Source organism: Periophthalmus magnuspinnatus, chromosome 17 (genome assembly GCF_009829125.3).
Source record: "Periophthalmus magnuspinnatus isolate fPerMag1 chromosome 17, fPerMag1.2.pri, whole genome shotgun sequence".
NCBI classification, from domain to species: Eukaryota; Metazoa; Chordata; class Actinopteri; order Gobiiformes; family Gobiidae; genus Periophthalmus; species Periophthalmus magnuspinnatus.
In genome coordinates this window covers 15,330,086-15,350,004 of record NC_047142.1, presented here as the reverse complement: position 1 = coordinate 15,350,004, position 19,919 = coordinate 15,330,086, and the positions used below count along the sequence as shown (strand labels likewise).

General features: G+C 39.1%; 1 protein-coding gene across 1 annotated transcript in view; it reads left to right on the top strand.

The window, feature by feature from the left end:
- pigk (phosphatidylinositol glycan anchor biosynthesis, class K) overlaps window positions 1-19,919 on the top strand; it is a 59,470-nt gene that overhangs the window by 22,434 nt on the left and 17,117 nt on the right. Inside the window, exon 10 of the mRNA XM_033983009.2 lies at window positions 9,709-9,784. Within this exon, the coding sequence (XP_033838900.1) occupies window positions 9,709-9,784 (76 nt within the window). The remainder of the gene's footprint in view (window positions 1-9,708; window positions 9,785-19,919) is intronic.

The window sequence follows — 19,919 nt, the reverse complement described above, 5'->3', positions numbered from 1 at the left end:
AAAAAGGCTGGGAAAGGAGTTACACCGATGATTTTACTTCTATTACTGCCTGCGGAAACACTTGGACTAAACCAGAACTAAACCAGGACTAATAACATCTCAATCTGTACTAAAAAGACTATCAAGACGTTTAAAGAAAATTCCAGCAGAATACTTTTACTCTTACTTGAGTAATATTTTTATGGAAGTACAGTAAAGATTGGTTCCTCTTCCCACTGTGGGTAAGTCTAGTGACAAAAGCTTTATGTTAACAATATGAAATGATGTCAACATTTGTGTTTCTTGCACTGCTCTTTCAGATTAGATTGTTCCCAAATTGTGCAGTGTCATATAATGGATACGTTTTAAAGTCATTCAGTGGAACATCCAAGGAAAAGCAATAACATCTCTACATCTATATGGGGACGAGCAGGTTACATATTGTGCCTTTTTAACGTGAATCACAGCCTTGTCACCGAAAGCTTTTATCGAATCTAGTGCTACATTAATCCTCTTCCCCTCGCTAGTTCTTTCACTTGGATAAAATCGTTCAGTTGATGCTTCTGTACTTCCTGTATATTCAGAGTGTGTTTTCCCTCCTCCCTCTGATCCCAAATAGCTCTGTTCCATTCTGGTCCAAACAGGCTCGTTGCATTACACAGATTGCTGTTGATGGAAAGGGACCTTTTTAATGCACTTACGCACTACCCACTCTTCATTAAATACATAAGACATTTCACAGTGTAAAAGCTCCTGGCTCTTATTCACTATTCAGAGGAAGCTGGGTCCTATTCAGTGTTCCCTCTAATTTTTCACAAGTCTGAGCAAACACAAACTCCCTGAGTGGTCCCATGGACGACTGTGAGCGACATCAGACGTGCGCACTGTGGTCATGCTGCATCGCATCCATCCAAGTTAAATGGTTTATTAAAAGAATCAAATTACCGCATTTACATTTCTGTTATAAGACTTTTAATTACGTGCTTTAGCCACTTATACAATGAAAATGACAAAAATCTTGCTCATGACCTGTGTAGTATGTTAATGCTATTGGAAGTATAAATATTTAATTTTAACTATGGCAAAACATGAGCTTCCAACCAAACCAAGCCAACTGTAAACTCCAATGTTGAAAACACACTTAACATTTTTATTATAAAGCTCTGACTTGTATTATGAGTATAAGCCATTGTGTGAAGCTTTTGCTGTGACTGAGTGAGATTGTCCTACTGTGGTCTGGGAGACAGTCCGTTAACTCTTTTTCAGTATATGACACGATCATTTGATTTTTACAACTCATAAACTAGTGACAGTCAATGACCAATACACACTGAGAGGAATCTGTATCTGCACAGCTGCTCTATTACTGTACATTTATATATCTTGGATCTTTGCCCGAGGGCGGGCCGTCGGAATGTTAAGGGGTTAAACAAAACTTAGAATCATTAGCGAGTTTTCACTCCACATCAGCCACATCGGCTAAAACTCTGGTAGCGGCGCATGAGGACATGAGGACGCCTGTCAATGACGTTGATAAGCTGTTCAAATACGTATGTGAATCACATTGTCTGGAGCAGCTCGTCACCGGTCACACTCACTAACTCACACTGTAAAATAGCGCAGAATGAATTGTTGTGTGTTTATTTTATTTTCAACTCTGTTCGATTTTTTTGTGCGCAGCACAGTTTTTCTGTGCGCGGAGACCGTGTCAGCAGTGCGCAATTGCGCACGCGCGCAGCTTAGAGGGAACAGTGGTCCTATTGGTCACACGCATCATAGTAACATAAAAGAGGGAATGTGTGTAACTTTTCAAATTTCAATACTAAGGAATAGACTTGATACTCAATACCAATTCTGTTGCCACTATGATGATGAAAACCACTCTTCATTTAGACAATAGCATGTGATTTTCAACATTAAATAATAGTACTTTTTTTATATTACCATGTGGCCTTATATCTGTGTAATCCCTCAGTCGTCCAGGTAGTTTCCATAGTGGTCCATGGGCGTATACTAGTCTATGGTCTCAGCTCAAGATCATTCTCCCGCACAGTAATTTTTCATAAATATACAAAAGCATGATACAAAACAATAAACTAAAACTTCACAAACCTGACGCGATGTGTAGTAGTTTAATTAGCGCTCTGAAGGAGGAGTAAGGGGGGACTTAGAGCGTCAAAAACAAAACTAAAACTTTAAAATTAAACATGTTAATATGTTATTTTTATGAAAATATAGCCTTTTCAAAACAATAAAAGGTAACATTGTGGTCTAATTAATGTAGCGTTCTGGTCTGAGAATACACAACAAATTTCTTTTGGTTGTTTATTTTGTGAACATAGGGGCTGCTGTAGGTTGTAACCATAGACTGTTCTAAAAAGTGGACTAAGTGAGTGTGGCGTCACCTATAGCGTTCAGCTCCAGCCAAATAGTATCATAGCAAACAAAAGATCCAATCTGGAGCGAAGCTGTTGAAGGTAACGCCCCTTTGCTTAGCAACGCTGTCAATCAAACCTGTTGTTAGCACTGGCGGGAGTGACCTCGAGAAAGAAGGCCCCTGACTCGTCTGTTATTAATGTTTATATCTTGAGTTATGGACACAAAAGCAAAATAAAAATGCCAGCATCATGTAGAGCGGGTTAATACAGACATTTTAAGACTAAAATGACGAGCCTGACAGCGGCAGTTACAGAGAGAGGGGCGACAGTTTTCTAATGTAAAGTGAATTGGCGCCAGAGTCAGTGGAGTCGGAAGTACCCATGATCACTTCCTATTTGTAATGTGGTGGCTAGCAGGTTAGCTATGACCATTTATATATACAGTGTATGTACTCGACTCACTAGAGCCAGTCTCCAAACAGACCAGTAACTGACAAGTAGAACCTTCACATCAACCTGTCGGTGTCACATACAGTGTCACATACAAAAGCAGTTACATCAACAACAACCCATAAACAAGTACAAGAACAACAGAAGGTGTCAACTCTGAACTAAACACAAAATGTCAGATCATTGCACTATATTATGTGTTAGCAGTTAATACCCCATGATTTTGCAGTATTCTTTAATGATGAGGTTCAGGGCATTAAAAATGCCATCAATTCCACATCACAAATTACACCTCTGCAGCCACCTAGACTCTTAGAGTTGACTCACTTTGCACCTGTAACTGACAAAACTGTGCAAGCGATCGTCACCAGTCTGAGTTCATCTATACACTGTCTCGATGTGTTACCCACCAGCCAAAACTGCAGTTATCAAGCCTCTCATAAAGAAGAGCAGTCTTGATGCCACAATACTGAACAATTACTGACCCCTTTGCCATTTTTAGGCAAAGTCCTTGAAAAAGTTGTTTACCAACAGCTTACAAATTATTCTTTGATGTTTTCCAGTCAGGTTTTAGACCTCACCACAGCACTGAGGCTGCTCTTATCAAGGTGACAAATGACATCCGCCTGAACACCGATGCAGGCAAAGTCTCAGTCTTGATCCTGTCAGATCTGAGTGCTGCCCTTGACACTGTGGATCATGGGATCCTCTTACAGAAACTAGAGGACTGTGTGGGCACTAAACTGCACTAAACTGGTTCAAGTCCTATCTAGAAGACAGGGAGTCCTTTGTTGAAATTGGTAAATGTGGCTCAGATAAAATGTCCCTGACCTGTGGAGTGCCCCAGGGGTCAATCCAGGGACTCCTGTTGTTTAGTCTCTACATGCTGCTGTTAGACCAGTTAATATGCAGCAATAATGTGTCCTACCACAACAGCAGGTGAATATGGACCAGTGGATTCACTCTGCCACTGCATCCAACAGATCAGTGTGTGGATGCAAAACAACTTTCTCCAGCTAAACTCAGACAAGACTGACGTCATAGTCTTTGGTTCACAGAAACATAGAAAAAGTGTTAGGAGTCACCTCCAGTCTCTCTCTCTAAAACCTTCAAGTCAGGCTAGAAATCTAGGGGTAATAATGGACTCAGACTTGAACTTTAACAGCCATATCAAATCAATAACATCTGCAGCTTTTAACCATCTAAAACATTGCAAAAATCAACGGTATACTGTCAAAACCAGACTTGGAGAGACTTATCCATGCATTTGTCTCCAGTAGGTTAGACTACTGTAAAGCCTGCTCACTGGTCTCTCCAAACAGCTGCAGTACATCCATCCAGGATGCCATTGCTCGGGTCCTGATTAGAACCAGGAAGTACGAGCACATAGGTCCTGTGCTCTGGTCTCTCCACTGACTTCCGTAACTCAGATAATAGACTTAGAAGCTCTGCTTGTGTACAAGGCTCTCCATGGCCTAGCATCTGATGCATCTGCATCAGTGCATCTCCCACATGTTAGTGCCATATGAACCATCTCACACTCTGAGGATTTCAGGAACAGGCCTCCTGCCAGTGCCCAGGGTCAGGGCTAAACATGGGGAATCAGCGTTTGAGTTTTATGTGAGACAGGCCTCTACTTTGACAATGTTTTAATCCAGGCTAAAATGATTCTGTTTAGCTGTGCATATGACTGAAAGGTTTATATTCTGCACACTTTTAATGTTCATTTTATGATGATTATTTGTGATTATTTATGTTTTCCTTTGCTGTATTGCGATTTTAATGTCTTTCTTATTCTGTAAAGCACTTTGAATTACTTGTGTACAAATTGTGCTATACAAATAAACTTGCCTTGCCTAGAAGTGCTATACCTCCTCTTTAAACTTCCATCTGAAACCCTATTAGACCATATGTTACAAGCATTTGGGAGGAGAGGCAAACAATTAAAAATCATCAAGGACATTAACAATGGATCTCCAAAAATAAACCTCTTTGTCTGTGTTAGAAGCAGCATGAGTGCAGATTTGTGGTGTGAGTGTCTGGGTGGTTACACCACTGATCTCCAGAGCTGAGTTCACATTGGGCACAGTGGGAGCTGTCTGTCTCTCTCTGTGTTTTTGTGGCGTCTGCAGATTGTGTCCTCTGTGCCTAAGGGAAGAAGTCTCGCAAAACAACAATTATTATCCTTTATAACAACAAATACATTGTGTATTTGTTTCAGTTTGTATTAAGGTCATCTAAGGACCATCCAAGTTCACTTTTAACTGTTCATTGTCTTCGTTATTTGATGCATACTTATGATAAAGGTGGGTAGGATCTTCATTTACATCATATGATCATTGGCTATCCTGGTTTAGGATGAAGGAACAAGAAAAAAAAAAAATCGAAGATCTTTTGAAACCCTGTATCTGACTTTTTCCTTCTAATTCAGGAAAAATATTTGTGGAAAAAGAATTAACTAAAATACAGTTAATATCATTCAAAGAAAATATATTGTGCTTGTGTCTGCTATGTAGTTGTAATCTATGACACCCATGGATCATAATTTTGACATTTTAAATCGCAATATTTTTCAAAAACAACTTAAAAGAAACTAGTTCACTGGTTTCTGCATTAGAAAACTGCGGTGCCCAATGGGAGCTGACGCCGCCGTAAATGTCAACACAACAAAGAGTGGCGCAGCTGTCAGCCCCTCCGATGGATAACTGCACATCACACGACCGAGTAGCAAATTTTTGTCATTTGTACCATGACTACACGCTGCTACTGAATCCTATGTGTAACATCGACTATGAAAGTAAAATTTGAGAACGAAGTAAGTACAGAGCAGTGGGTGTGTACCGGTGGTGGTGACAAAAGGGGTTAGATCAGACTAGTGACGTCTTAAATGCAGGAGAATAAAGATTACTCAAACATGTATGAGTCACTCCAAATGCAACTTCGAGAGGGTACATGAGAAGAGGAAATAACTATAACATGGTTAAATGCTTTAAAAAGTCAATTTTACACAATAGGTCTGCTTTAAGAGGGATTTTGTTGTAGGGATGGATCATTTGTTGATAGTTGTTGCCAGATGACAACATTAGGAGACAACTGCTCTTGGAACTGCTGCTCACAATATGGCATTTGATTTATCTCTCATACATTTACAGGTGTTTTTATTTCTCAGAATACCTTTAAAAACATGCATTCTTACTGCGAGTGGGGTCACCTCTCCGCAGATCTGTCTTGTAACTTGGTGTAGTGGTGTCTCCATTGAGATACACAAGTTAAATAGCGTATTGTGGAACGTTTCAGACAAAGCAATAACATCTCCACGGAGCCAAACACGTAGCGGGCCCTATATCAGAAAAGTCGCATAGTGCCCCTTTAAACTTCACTGTACATCATGCTTTTTTTGGTTTGTCTGTTTTTTGCAATAACCAACAATAAATGGATAGTGCTGTATACAATTCTACAAGTTTCTCATTCAAACGTGCATGTATGTCTTTGGCCGAATGTTCTGCAATGTGTTACCATGGTGACACAATGCACATTCGCAAACACAAAGCCAAATAAGTTTTAAGATTGTTTGAAAAGTTTTTTAAAAATTGATTTAAACTACAGCCTGTGATCAATACGAGTGTTCATGGTTTTATTTAAGTGTTTGATTTTCAACATAAAAGGTGAGAGTGACTAACTGAAAAACTGTGGGCTAATGCTAGCTAGCTTGTGACTCATTTAAGAGGGACTTGTTTAGCAGCACAACACACCTCACCAAACAAAGCTCAGATTAAAGTCTAACTTGAGTAACAGAGCTTCAGACAGAGAGCAGTGCCTCTGGTTAGCATCACCTCCCCAGGGAATGTTGATGACAGCAGCTGCAATTTATCAATAACTTGCAAATCTCCCTAGTTAAGTACTTGAAATTGTTATGATTTGTAAACCAATATTTTGTGCCAATATCTTGTCTCTTATTTTCTAAGAACCATCAAAGCCACTTGAAGTTTTGGCTGTGTATTTTCGGGGTAAAGTTGTATCATCTTTTAATAATCCCCACATGAGTGCTTGGCCGTCTTCATTATGAGGGAGCTGATTTCACATTGTGTGCTGTGTTATTTCTCAGGGTAATCGCTTCATTTGCATTTTGTGTTTGAGTTTATTCTGCGTTTCATTGACTTTGAACAGGAAATGAGCTGCCAATCACACTGTCCATAGACACCAGTGTTTCTGTTCTCCATGTTGTTTGCCTGAGATTCAGAAGACACACTTCTCCAATACAATAAGAACGGGGTCATGTGGGGAAACATCGATTTTCGGTGAACATAAACGTTACAGACTTTCAGTCTTTGTCATTTAACCCATTTTTTTCCTCCAGAGATTGAACTCTGCTCTAAATCACATCATTTTACTGACATAGGATTGGCTGTGGACCTTTTGATTCAAAAAACCCAACCATATCATTGACAAATAGACATTCATTCATGCCCTAAATACAACACAATAAGATGTGGGTCTGGTCATAGTCAATCTCCCCGAGTTCAAATGGGTGTGATTGATGGGTCTAAAACCTTCAAATCAGGCTAAAAACTACACTTGAACTTTAACAGCCAATTCAAATCAATAACAGCTTTTTACCATCTAAAAACATTGCAAAAATCAAAGGTATACTATCAAAACCAGACTTGAAGAGACTTATCCATGCATTTGTCTGCAGTAGGGATAGGACGATATAGGATAATATCACTAATCACGATCAAAAAGGTCCACAATTAATTGTTTGTGTTATTTTTTTAATAACCATGATCATCGCACACGACTGTAATCGCCTTTACAGCACCAGACTGCCTCATGTTTCCGATTTCAATACAATGTTTAGATGTTAGTTTTTGTGTTTGCTCACAAGTGGGCCCTTTATCATAGCAATGAAACTTGTTAGCTTCTGTGCTATTCTGAATTGCATATTGCACAGTTCCTCTGACCGCACCTCTTTGTCCTGGTGCCGTTCCGCTGTAATGTCTCATAATGTTCTTTTTCATGCAGTCACTGATCCACAAAGCTAAAGCAGACTCCATCCACATGATGGTCATGTTGCAGAGAGTTACAACCCTTTTTGCATCCTTGTTAAAACTTATTGCTGCTGTCGTCCTTATGTTATATTCCTCCTTCTTTATGTGACGAACCGAAGATTAATTTATTCCATAATACAGCCACGTAACTTCTACCTTCCTTCAGCATGTCCAGAAGTACAACTTTTTCTGCGATGGTTAGCATCTTCCTTGGCCTTTTGGCCATGGGCGTAGGTGCCTTTGTCAGTGCAGAACGTTTCATCGACATTGTGGGTTTTGTCGAGGAGAAAACTTGTAAACATACAGCACTTCAGAGTCACACTGCTAGCATCGAACATTTATGTAAATTTTTAAAAAGTAGAAAGACATCAGCCACAAAGTAACAGCAACTTAATTATCACCTCCATTGAAGGGTTTTATGTAATAAATAAAGTCACTCTCTCAACCTGGTCTGCAGCGTTCACAAAGACACAGGGAAAACAAAACATCCAAAGGCACTCACAGACCACAACGGACACTCTGGACGGGCGTAAAGATGACGTGCACTCAGAACGTCCATGACGCGTGTGGGAGGCGTCTGTCCTCAAATGCAAAGGCGCCCAACTAGAAGCGTTCAACGTGTTCTTGATGCCCAGGTGTGAACGCACCATTAGCCAATCAGGACGCAGAACACAATGCGCTTTCATACACTGTAAAAAAAAAAAAGCAAGCAAAATTGCACAAAAAAATCTGCGAGACCACAAAAGAGGGACCACTGTAAACTATTGAATGCAATTTGTTAGTTTGGATTTGTATGAATGGTACGTGTTTGTGTCAGCTTTGCTATTGCGAGGTTAGCACTAGCTAAATAGCATTTTTGCACAGCTGATGCTGCGATGCCAACATATCCTTTATCATATCCTTTTTCTGGGGGCTTTCTCAGGTTGGTTCATGTTTTTTTTTTTATTGTCAAGAGTTGTATAATTGATACATTTATTATTCATTCATTATTAATTTCACTTGCAGCAAAAAACAATAAAGGTGATCACACAGACTGCAAATTGTTTGTGACTTTTTAAAAAAAAACAAAAACTGTGAACCTTGGTTTAATAATTATCATGATAATATCATTAATATTAAAATTTAGACTCACCATTATTTTGAGCAAAATAATCACAAGTCTGCCTGCTCACTGGTCTCTCCAAACGGGTGTTAATACACTGCAGTACATCCAGAACGCTGCTGCTCGGGTCCTGACTAGAACCAGGAAGTACAAGCACATAAGTCCTCCTGTGGCTCAGAGAATAGACTTTAAAATAGCTCTGCTTGTGTACAGGTCTCTCCATGGCCTAGCACCAAAGTACATCATGTTAGCGCCATATGAAGGACTAAACACATGGAATCAGCATTCCACTTTTATGCAGCTAAAACCTGGAACAGTCCTGAAGATGTGAGACAGGCCTCTACTTTGACAATGTTTAAAACCAGGCTCAAAACTGTTCCGTTGCTGCGCATATGATTGAAGGGTTTTTATTCTGCACTTTCCTCTTTTAATGACAATTTTATGATGATTATTTATATTTTGATTTGCTTGTATTGTGATTTTAATGTCTTTGTTATTCTGTAAAGCACTTTGAATTACTTTGTGTATGAATTGTGCTATATAGATAAACTTGCCTTGCTTTGCTTGTTTGTGACCATTCGTCCTTCGTCACTGAAATTGCCAAATCTGACTGCACAGTACTGTCCGCTACTGTACTGTACCGATGTGACAGATGGAGTGATGACCAGTGTTGACATGTTTGCTTTTTAAAATTGTGTTAGAAGGTCAAAAATGCTAATTATTCTGTTTTGCATCTTTTTTTTTTGTCCAGCGCTGTGAGTGAGGAGCAGGAAAAGGTGCAGTACTCGTATACAGACCAGCTGCCAGTGTCTGAAATCATTCATCAGGTAAGAACAACAAAGTTAAAGCATTCACGTTGGATATAATTATGATGTAGCATTTTTAAAGAAGGCAATGTCTGACCTACCTTCCCAACTTATACTAGGCAAGGGGGTAAAGTGTCTTGCCTAAGGACATGATGGTATGTAATAGAGCCACTACTGCCTCTCTGTGATACTCTGCAATCTTCCATCTCAGTACTAAACACCCCAAACCTCCTTAGCTTCCAAGTTCAGTTGAGATCATTTCATGTGACGCACTTTGGTCAGCTGAAGTGGTTTTAAAGGGCTGCCATACAATTTTTTCCCCATGTATTTGTGAAAAATATGTCTTGCCCCAGTACAGATGTATTGCATAAGCAGCTCTTGAGGTCAAAATAAGTCCACTGCGTTCTGTCTGCATCCAAGCGTTTTATTGTCCGGTAATCAGGAAGTGCACGTTAGCATGCTAGTTGTTGGTAGCTTAACGGTGACTGAAAAACTCAGCTCTGGTTTCTGAGAGTTGTGTAAAGCACTTATAAGGTAAGTGAGAAATAACTTTGAACAAACTGTTAAAAAATGAAAGTGCATATGACAGATTCTAATTAATTTTGGCTTAATTTAGTGGGATAATACTTGGTGTAAATATGAATTATAATTTTACACCAATCTAGAAGCAAGATTGTGAAGAAAAAAAACATGTTGAAAAGTACGGTGGTAGAGAGTTCTGTTTTGGAGAATTCATGCACTAGGCAGAATTCTGTCCAAAAGTTACGTTCAGTTTACATACAATAAATATTTTAAACATTGTTCCTACACAATAAATGTGTTTTCTTGAATTTTTTTTCTTCATAATTTGTCTGTGTATTTTAGGGAAGTGTACAACATGGTTTCTAAGTAATAGTAATGGAATTCGCCAGCGTGATGTCATGATTTCCAACCAGGAAGTAAAATTTGAAACCTAAGAAACTGCCAAATCTGGAAAAAATTTTCAATTTTTAGTAAAATCTTAATATAATGATCTGTGAACTTTGTTTTAGTAAAATGAGTAGTCCAAACTGTCTCTGGGACGACGAATGGAAATTAGCCTTTGGCTATAATCTGGTGTATTTACATTTATGTATACAGATGCACTCAGATCTATCTATCTCTGGCAGCAGGTGAATATGGACCAGTGGATTCACTCTGCCACTGCATCCAACAGATCAGTGTGTGGATGCAAAACAACTTTCTTCTGCTAAACTCAGACAAGACTGAAGTCATCATCTTTGGCCCACAGAAACATAGAGAAACTGTCAGCAGTCACCTCCAGTCTCTCTCTTTAAAACCTTCAAATCAGGCTAGAAATCTAGGGGTAACAATGGACTCAGACTTGAACTTTAACAGCCACATCAAATCAATAACATCTGCAGCTTTTTACCACCTAAAAAACATTGCAAAAATCAAAGGTATACTGTCAAAGCCAGACTTAGAGAGACTTATCCATGCATTTGTCTCCAGTAGGTTAGACTACTGTAACGGCCTGCTCACTGGCCTCTCCAAACGAGCCTTAACACAGCTGCAGTACATCCAGAACGCTGCTGCTCAGGTCCTGACTAGAACCAGGAAGTACGAGCACATAAGTCCTGTGCTCAGGTCTCTGCACTGGCTCCTGTAGCTCAGAGAATAGACTTTAAAGCAGCTCTGCTTGTGTATAAGTCTCTCCATGGCCTAGGTCCAAAGTATATCTCCGACATGTTAGTGCCATATGAACCATCTCACACTCTGAGGACTTCAGGGTCCGGCCTCCTGCTGGTGCCCGGAGTCAGGACTAAACATGGGGAATCAGCGTTTCAGTTTTATGCAGCTAAAACTTGGAACAGTCTTCCTGAAGATGTGAGACAGGCCTCTACTTTGACAATGTTTAAATCCAGGCTCAAAATGGTTCTGTTTAGCTGTGCATATGACTGAAAGGTTTTTATTCTGCACTCTTCTCCTTTAATGGTAATTTTATGATGACAAAAGAAACATGGACTGATGGACTTTTATTAGACAAAGTAAACTGACAGGAAAGTATTTGAGAAGTGACAGGAAAGTTTTGTAAAGTAATGGGAAAGTTCTTAAACTGAGCAAGACAGTGTTTAAAGAGTGCAAGAGAGAGTTTTTAAAGGGTGCAAACGAGTGGGTGAGAGAGTTGCAGATTGGGTGATTATTTATGTTTTGATTTGTGTGATTTTAATGTCTTTCTTATTCTGTAAAGCACTTTGAATTACCTTGTGTACGGATTGTGCTATACAAATAAACTTGCCTTGCCTTGCCTAATCATATCTGTTCATCAATATGCAGTGTCCCAGTCAAATAAATAAATAAATATGCATTTTAACTAGTTCTGTTTTTCAGCAATATATACATAAATTTGAACTGAACTTGGGCATTCTCAAGGTGGCATGGCTGTATAGCACTACAACATATTTTTTTTTCATAAAACTTGACTTTCTCTACTAGCTGCAATAGCAAGATTTAAAGAGGGGGTATTACACCTCTATGGGTTATTAATTGCTAACACATTTAGATCACCATGTTATCTTTCATCATGCATGTATTCCACCAATTGAACTACTGCACATCGCGTCAGGTTTGTGAAGTTGTAGTGTATTGTTTCGTATCACGCTTTTGTATATTTATGGAAAATGGCCGCGTGGGAGCATGGGTGCTTGTGAGTCTTGGACAGGATCATTCTGCTAACCGTAAGAAGGGTTCAAATAGTGCCCGGGAGAGATACAGAATTACTCCAACATGCATGGATCACATCTAAAACCTCTTCAAGCGTGTTTTTGAAGAGGGAAAAACATAACCGTAAATAGCTAAATTTTTTCAAGCCTTTTAACCATGCATTTCCAGCCCATTTGAAGCTCTATATTTAGCCTATGTGTGCGTGTGTGTGCATGTGTGCGTGTGCATGTGTGAAGCCTTTGTACCCTTTTTCTGTCTCTGTGAAGTGCGTCCTCGCCTGATTTTTAATTTGGATCCGAACAGAAAGTTGTGTGCGCCACTCTTTGACAGATGTGCCGTTACCGTGGATACCACTCCGGGCAGAAACTACAAGTTTGTCTCCGAGGTCGCAATCGGAACAGGACCAATGAGTAAACCCAGCCAAGCAACCTACTTGATTTGCATCAATGTGATAGCAAAATGGGATGTTATAATGTAAAATTTTAGTAATAGGACTGTTGGTGAAAACATTGAGTTTTTATGATTTTAAAGTGCATATGATTAGTGGGGGATGGTAGGATAATACCTGTGGTAAATATTAATTAATATCATAGTTTTTGATCAGTTAAATGACAGTTTGTGGAAAAAAGTAGTTGAAAAGTGCAAAAATACAGGAAGTCGTGGTGAGTTCTAAAACAAAATCCCTCTACACACAAAATTCCATCCAAAATACAGAGAATTTATTTTTTGCAGCTTATTTATTTTAATTTATTTTTAATTTATTTGAAGGAAACTCATTTTTCCTTCAGTTTAAACATTAATTTAAAGATGAAGGTGTTGTCATTTATTTGTATTTGTTTAATGACAAAAATTGTTCAATTTAGGTAATAACTGTTACCTAGCATCTGTAATGTTTGCAAAAGCCAAAACTTGTCTAAATTTTGCACAATAGTTATGATGAGACTAATAAAAAAAATGATAACACTTATTTTGTTAAATGAAGGTTTAATCTGAAAAATGTCTCCTTGGGCGTCCTTCAGTTTAGATGGACTTTTCTGTGTTGATGACAAAAGTAGAGCGATTCTTTTTTATAACTCCACTACTTCCTGTAATTTTGTACTTTTCTTCTCAGCTTCTCTCCACAAACTGCTCCTTACTGATATAAAACTGTGATAACTATTTACCACAGATTCTATCCCCATGTCAGATTTTAAAGTACTTTTATAGGTTTACAAAGCTCTAACAGTCTTAGTCCTATTTATTTATCTGATCTGCTTTTATCACGAGCCCTTGGGCCCTCAGGTCCTCAGATAGTCATCTCACAGTGAGGCGTCATTCAGGTTTTACAGCTCCTGTGGAACAGTCCACCTGAGGACTGAGGAGTGTTCATATTTTTAAAAGTCAACTCAAAACTTAAAAAGCTTTTTCATAAACTTTATTTTATTTTTTATTTATCTTTTAAATGTATATCTATTTATCTCACTTTTTTTTTACGATGCATTTATTATTTCACTTGTATTTTTATCTTCTTGACAATACCTTTAAGAGCTTTGAATTGTATTTTTTGCTATTTTAAAATGAGTTTTCCTTTATGATACATCTGAGAGGGTTTCTGTTGCTAATTTGTTTTTGTGTGTTTTTCTGTACGTATAAAAAGTGTTATACAAATAATTCTGATTGTTTGATCCCACCAAACCAAGTAAGAATTGTCATATGCACTTTAATATTCACATCATGGATTATGTCTTTTCTATCATTGTGACCTTCACGATCGAACACCTACTTCTATCCAATCCCGTCTCTACAGCCTATGCGCTGCATTCAGATGACTGTAAAGAGCCCAGTGCTGCTCTCAGAGGATTTTTCATTATCGCTCCATTAAAAATACTATTCCACTGGTTTCACTTTGACTCAAGGGAGAGCACATGTCACGAGTCAGTGGTGAAAAGAAGGAGCATATATTACAGAGACTGCATTGGAATCTCACTTCAGAGTACAGGGCAGGTAGGAGGGTAAAGCACATTAGCACCTGCTTCAGATGGAAAATAGATTTATTACAAATTACAGAGACTGTAATAAATGTTCATGGTAAAATTTACAGTTTGATTTCAATACTAAGGAATAGACCCGCTACTTTATAATTAAAAACACATTTACATTAAATCATAGTACTTTTTTATGTGGCCTTATGTCTGTGTAATCCCTCAGTCACCCAGGTGTGTTCCATAGTGGTCTATAGGCGTATACTAGTCTATGTGGTCTTATACTTTCGATTCTAAAGCTGTTCAGGAAAGGTTCATTTGTGTCCCATGATTCAGACTTTTTTAGTATTAATATCTGCTCAATTGAGTATCTAGTTTCAGTACTAGTTTTAGCATTAATTAAAGTGTTATCTTCCATCAGAAAAGTTACTCTACTATACTTAAATAAATATTAATAAACTTAAAATGTTGAAATTTAACTAGAATTCATATTTGTTTGCAGAATTTATCATTAAAGATGCCATTCTACCATGTTATAACATTGTTCCTTCATCAAAAACACGCTTAAAGGTTTTATAAGTCATGCATGCATGTTTCAGAAATCTTGCGACCTCTTCCGGGCCCTATTCGAAGCCTCCTTACGGTTAACATTCCAAACCTGTCCAATGTTCAGCCCACAAGCCTGTGTCACCCATGCTCCCACACAACAATTCTCCATAGATACACAAAAGCGTCACACAAGAGACTACGACTTCACAAACCTGATGTGATGTGCAGTAGTTTTATAAGCGGGGTGCATGGTGATTGTGTTGTGATAGCGCTCTGAACGGGGAGTGACTTAGTGAAGAGAGCAAAGGTAGGGGGGGACTCAAAACATCAAAAGCAAAAGTTAAACTTATTAAACATGTTAAAGCATTGTTTCCAGCGAATATAGCATTTTCAAAACTAAAAAGTTAACATGATGATGTAATGATGTTAAAGAGGGGGTATTTTCCTTCTGTCTGATAAGTATTTTGTGATAGACTGAGAACATTCTGTAGGTGTTTTGGATGCGTTTAAAGCTAGCATAAGCCCAGTGAGGTAGTACAGGTGCTAGCCCGTGTTCAATCAGACATTTCCATTCACAGCACAGGCTTCTGCAGGAGCCTTTAAGCGCTGCAGACTGGAGCACACCTGGTCTGTGGACGAATGACACGCTTTTCTCAGCACAAATAAAAGCCTCATTTTGGCTCGGGACACAAAATGGCTGCCAGGTCTTTGTAGTTATTTTTGTCTGGCTTCGAAGTTAGATTACCGTGTTCACACCTGCCCAAATTATTTTCACTAAAAAGAAAACAACACTTGTGTCTTTCAGTTTTGAATAGAAACGGTGAGATTGAAAGAAGCCTTCAAAATACGAATTCACTGACCCTATGTTCCCGCGTTTGTATTCATCACAGTTCAACAAAGTCCAATTTTAGAGATAGTTACTCATTTTGGTAACTTTGCTTTCAGCATTTGTGTACTTTCGGCTTTTTGCTACTTTTGTGAATTTGGGTTATTACCAAGAATTTTTTCACCAGTTTTCCACTTCTGGCAAAATGAAAAGTTTGCTAAGAACCAAATAGCTGCAGCCATAGACAGCATTTTGTTCCCTCAAAATTGTGGTTCTAACACTCTGCAGTTTGACACTTAAATTGCAGGATCAAATATCACAATGTGTTCCTTTGCTTTTAGGAAAGTAGCTGTATTCTGAAAACTACCAAATGAAAGAATAACTGTTCAAGAATACAGTTACTCAACAAGTTGTATTCTAAATACATATTTCCATTACATACATCCCAACCCTGCTATTCATTTAATAAATGATGGATAGAACAATGTTTTTGGGGCTTAACTTGATCTGTTGATTGTCTTAAAATGTGAAACAGAATGAGTTCATTTTAAACGTTTTGCCGTGGCCCAAAGTTATTCCTTACATTCCGATCCTTCTAATTGTTTCATATGTTTATAAGCACTTTTCACAACTTTGAGAGACCAGAGCTGTTAAAGATAACAGCTAGCAAATTAACTGCACACATCCTGTTTTGTGGACACAAAAATATTTTATAATTAGATGCAGACAGCATACATTCATTTTAACCCCAGGTGCTACATCTCTGTGCTGGGGTAAAATAGCTTTTACTCAATCACACGAAAAAATCAGGTTCAGGACCTTTATTTGTTTTATTGTTTTATGCATTTATTGCAGTTTATGTTTTTCTTTTAACCAGATTGATGTGTGGTGCTCTGAATTGAGTCACACATATTTATCAGTCTGGAGCGGCTCTCGCTAAAAGTGATTGGAAAAAGGTGGAACGTCATGACAGTGATTTGAATCTGATTGGTTGAAGCTTCACAACAGCTAAACAAGATGAAAAATCTAACTTTTCTTACAACCATTTGAGAGAAAAACATCTTCTCTGTCTACAAATGCTCAAAATGCTTCTCTCTGCACATTTTTCACAAAAGAAATGGTCTGTATTTCCTGTAAACATGTTTGTTTTGGTTTGCTTTTGGCTTTTGCACAAACCCTGATGCATTGGCAGGCCCTACCACAGCAGCAGGAGCACACCAAGGCGAATTCTTGTGAGTTTGTGAACTCAGAAATATCGCGAGAATCCATCTTGCTACACAAGGTTAGGATTATTCTGCTACTGGAGGATGTATTTTTCTGTAGCATTATATCACACTTGTGACAGGCCTAGGTCAGTCCCATTGTAGGTTGCACATAGATGTGTCTTACTAATACATTTTCTGGATGAGGTTCTTCTGCATGTATTTGGTAGTCTGTTTATAGCTCGAAAATCTTTCTGACAGAAAGGCACAATCCCATTGATCTGTGAAAAGAGAAACATCCATTAGTCTTGCTCGAGGCTCATTGGTCGACAATGGCTGTGAGTGTGCAGCAGACTCAGTTGGTTTGCCCAGAGATTTGGTCTAACCACAGGCTCTGTCAGACTCTCACTGGGCACCGTGATCGAAAGCACAGGTCTCCACAGCCAAAAACCACTTTAGGAAATGAGCTAAGTGCCTTCTCTGAGGCCAGCCCAAACACCGGGAGACAAACACCATGAGCCAGACAGACACCAGCTCTCTGATGGTCAGTCTGCTCTGTCACCAAGACTCTCACACCTGTTCAAACCATTCACACAAATCACATTTATCATTTCAACAAAAACTGTTTTTAAGGGCAGGAAGCTTCAAAAAGCTTAATACACAAAAATACACACCCACTGACCTGTTCCTATTATTGTGTTCCAACACAGTTCAGCGTTCCCATTTAGAGCTTTCTCAAATACCTTTTCTCCTTATTAAAAACTACATTTACTGTGCAATTTACTAAAAACTGCATTAGTAAAATGTGGCTATTGCATAGAGTCACTGACTATATTGACAATTTAACCAAATCTAAACTGCTATGTCAAAAATAAATATACAACTGACTAAATAATACAAAAAACCCTATTTATACTAGTTATGATAAATAATTATAATAATATTAGTACTTCAACTACTACTACAGATAAGCTGTCTTTTAAAGGCATCTTAAAAAATTTGAAAAACTAAACAGTTTCATTTTAAACAGTGCTCTCAAGTTATTCCTTACCTTATGCATTCTGAGCATCCTAATTATTCACCACAATGAGTTTATAAGCAACTAACATGCTTACACACACTTCCTGATTACTCTCGTATTAACATGTTTAATAAATTTCAGTTTTGCTTCTGATGCTCTGAACTCACTCCCCCTTCAGAGCGCTATCACAGCACAATCAGCACGAATTACGTTAATGAAACTACTGCACATCACATCAGGTTTGTGAAGTTGTAGTATATTGTTTTGTATCATGCTTTTGTATATTTATGGAAATGTTTATTGCCATGTGGGAGCTTGGGTGACATTGGTTGAGGATTGGGCAGGATCGTACTCTTAAACCTTAAGAAAGATCGTAAGAATACTCAAACATGCCTGAATGACAAAATGCAGTAAAACAACAACATGACAAATAAGACATATCTTTACAATAGTTCAGGCCCTGTTGTCCTCAAAGGTTATTTTCCTGCTCTGTTTTCTATTCCTCAGCCCAAGTCTTTGAGCTTCAGGTGCATTCACACGTATCACAGACAAACTCAACCCCGCGACCTCCGCCACACATTTCCATCACCGCCTTGGCCTCCTGCTGCTCTTCCTCCATCTTCCCTCAACTCTCTCATCTCTACATCCTTTCTCTTTTTCTCCCGCTCTCTCTTTCTCTCTCTACTCCTCCTTTCTCTCCTCGCCTCTACCTTTTTCTCCCTGTCTCCACCTCTCTCTCTCTCTCTTTCTCTCCCTTCCCTTCACTCGCTACCCCCCCACTGTCCTTCTTCCCCTCTACCTCCTCGATCTCTCTAGTCCTCCTCTTCCCTACCTCTTCCTTTTTTCTGAATGCCTCTTCTCTCCCTACTCCCACTTTCTTCCCCCTTCTCTCCTCTTTCTTTCCCCCTTCTACTCCTTTCCGCTGTCTTCCCCCTCCCCTTTCTCTTTTCCTCCCACTTCAACTCGTTCTCTTTTACCCCTTCTCTACACCTCCCTCTTCCCTACTCGCCTCTATTCTCTACTCCTTTCTCCCCCCACTCCTCTCCCTTTCTCCTTCCTCCTCTCTCTCTCTCTCCTCCCCCCCCTCCTCTAATTCATAGCCAGTCCAGACCTCTCCACAGCTGTCCTCTCCTCTCTCTTTCTCTCCCTTTTCTCTTCCTCCTCCCCCCTCTCTCCTCTTCCTTCCCCTCCTCCCTCTCTCCTCTTATTCGCAGCCTGTCCACACCCTTCCACATCGACCCCGTCTTGTGTATTGACAGCAGTCTCCTCCTTTAGATTATCTGTCTGTCCACGTTCGCCTCCTGATGTCTTTGTTTTCAGCCTGTCAGTGACTGAATGAAGTCGTGGGCAGAAGTGTTGGAAGATCTGATCGAATGGGTTTGAACTTGACTGTTTTCCCATGATGCATTTGACACATAGGTTTATTAGATGGAATTGAAGTTAAGGTTGTCGATGTTTTGTCACCAGTTTCATGAAAGAACGGCAGAATGCAGTAGGGTTGTTCCAATAGGATACTGGTTTTCTATTTTTCAGTTATCGGTATCGAGTATTCAGACTGAATCGCTGATCCGATACCACAGTGTATGAGGACACAAACACTAATACTACCGCTAACACTCAGAACATCTTAAACGCAGACGCTCTTCAAACACTAATAATGACAGAAAAGACAAAGTGTTGCCTCTTTGCTGCCTTCATTTAGCCTTTAGAGTGGACGCTGAGCTTTGGTCAAATAACTGTGGAGACTGAGACTGCTTGAGAACAGCCCAGTGGCTAATGCTACCGCTAGCCCACAGAGCAGGTCAAATACAGATTGTGGAGTCTCTGTAGATGCTAAAACACCACTTTGATTCCTTCATTTAGCCTTTAGACGCTGAACAAATTTGCTAGGGAG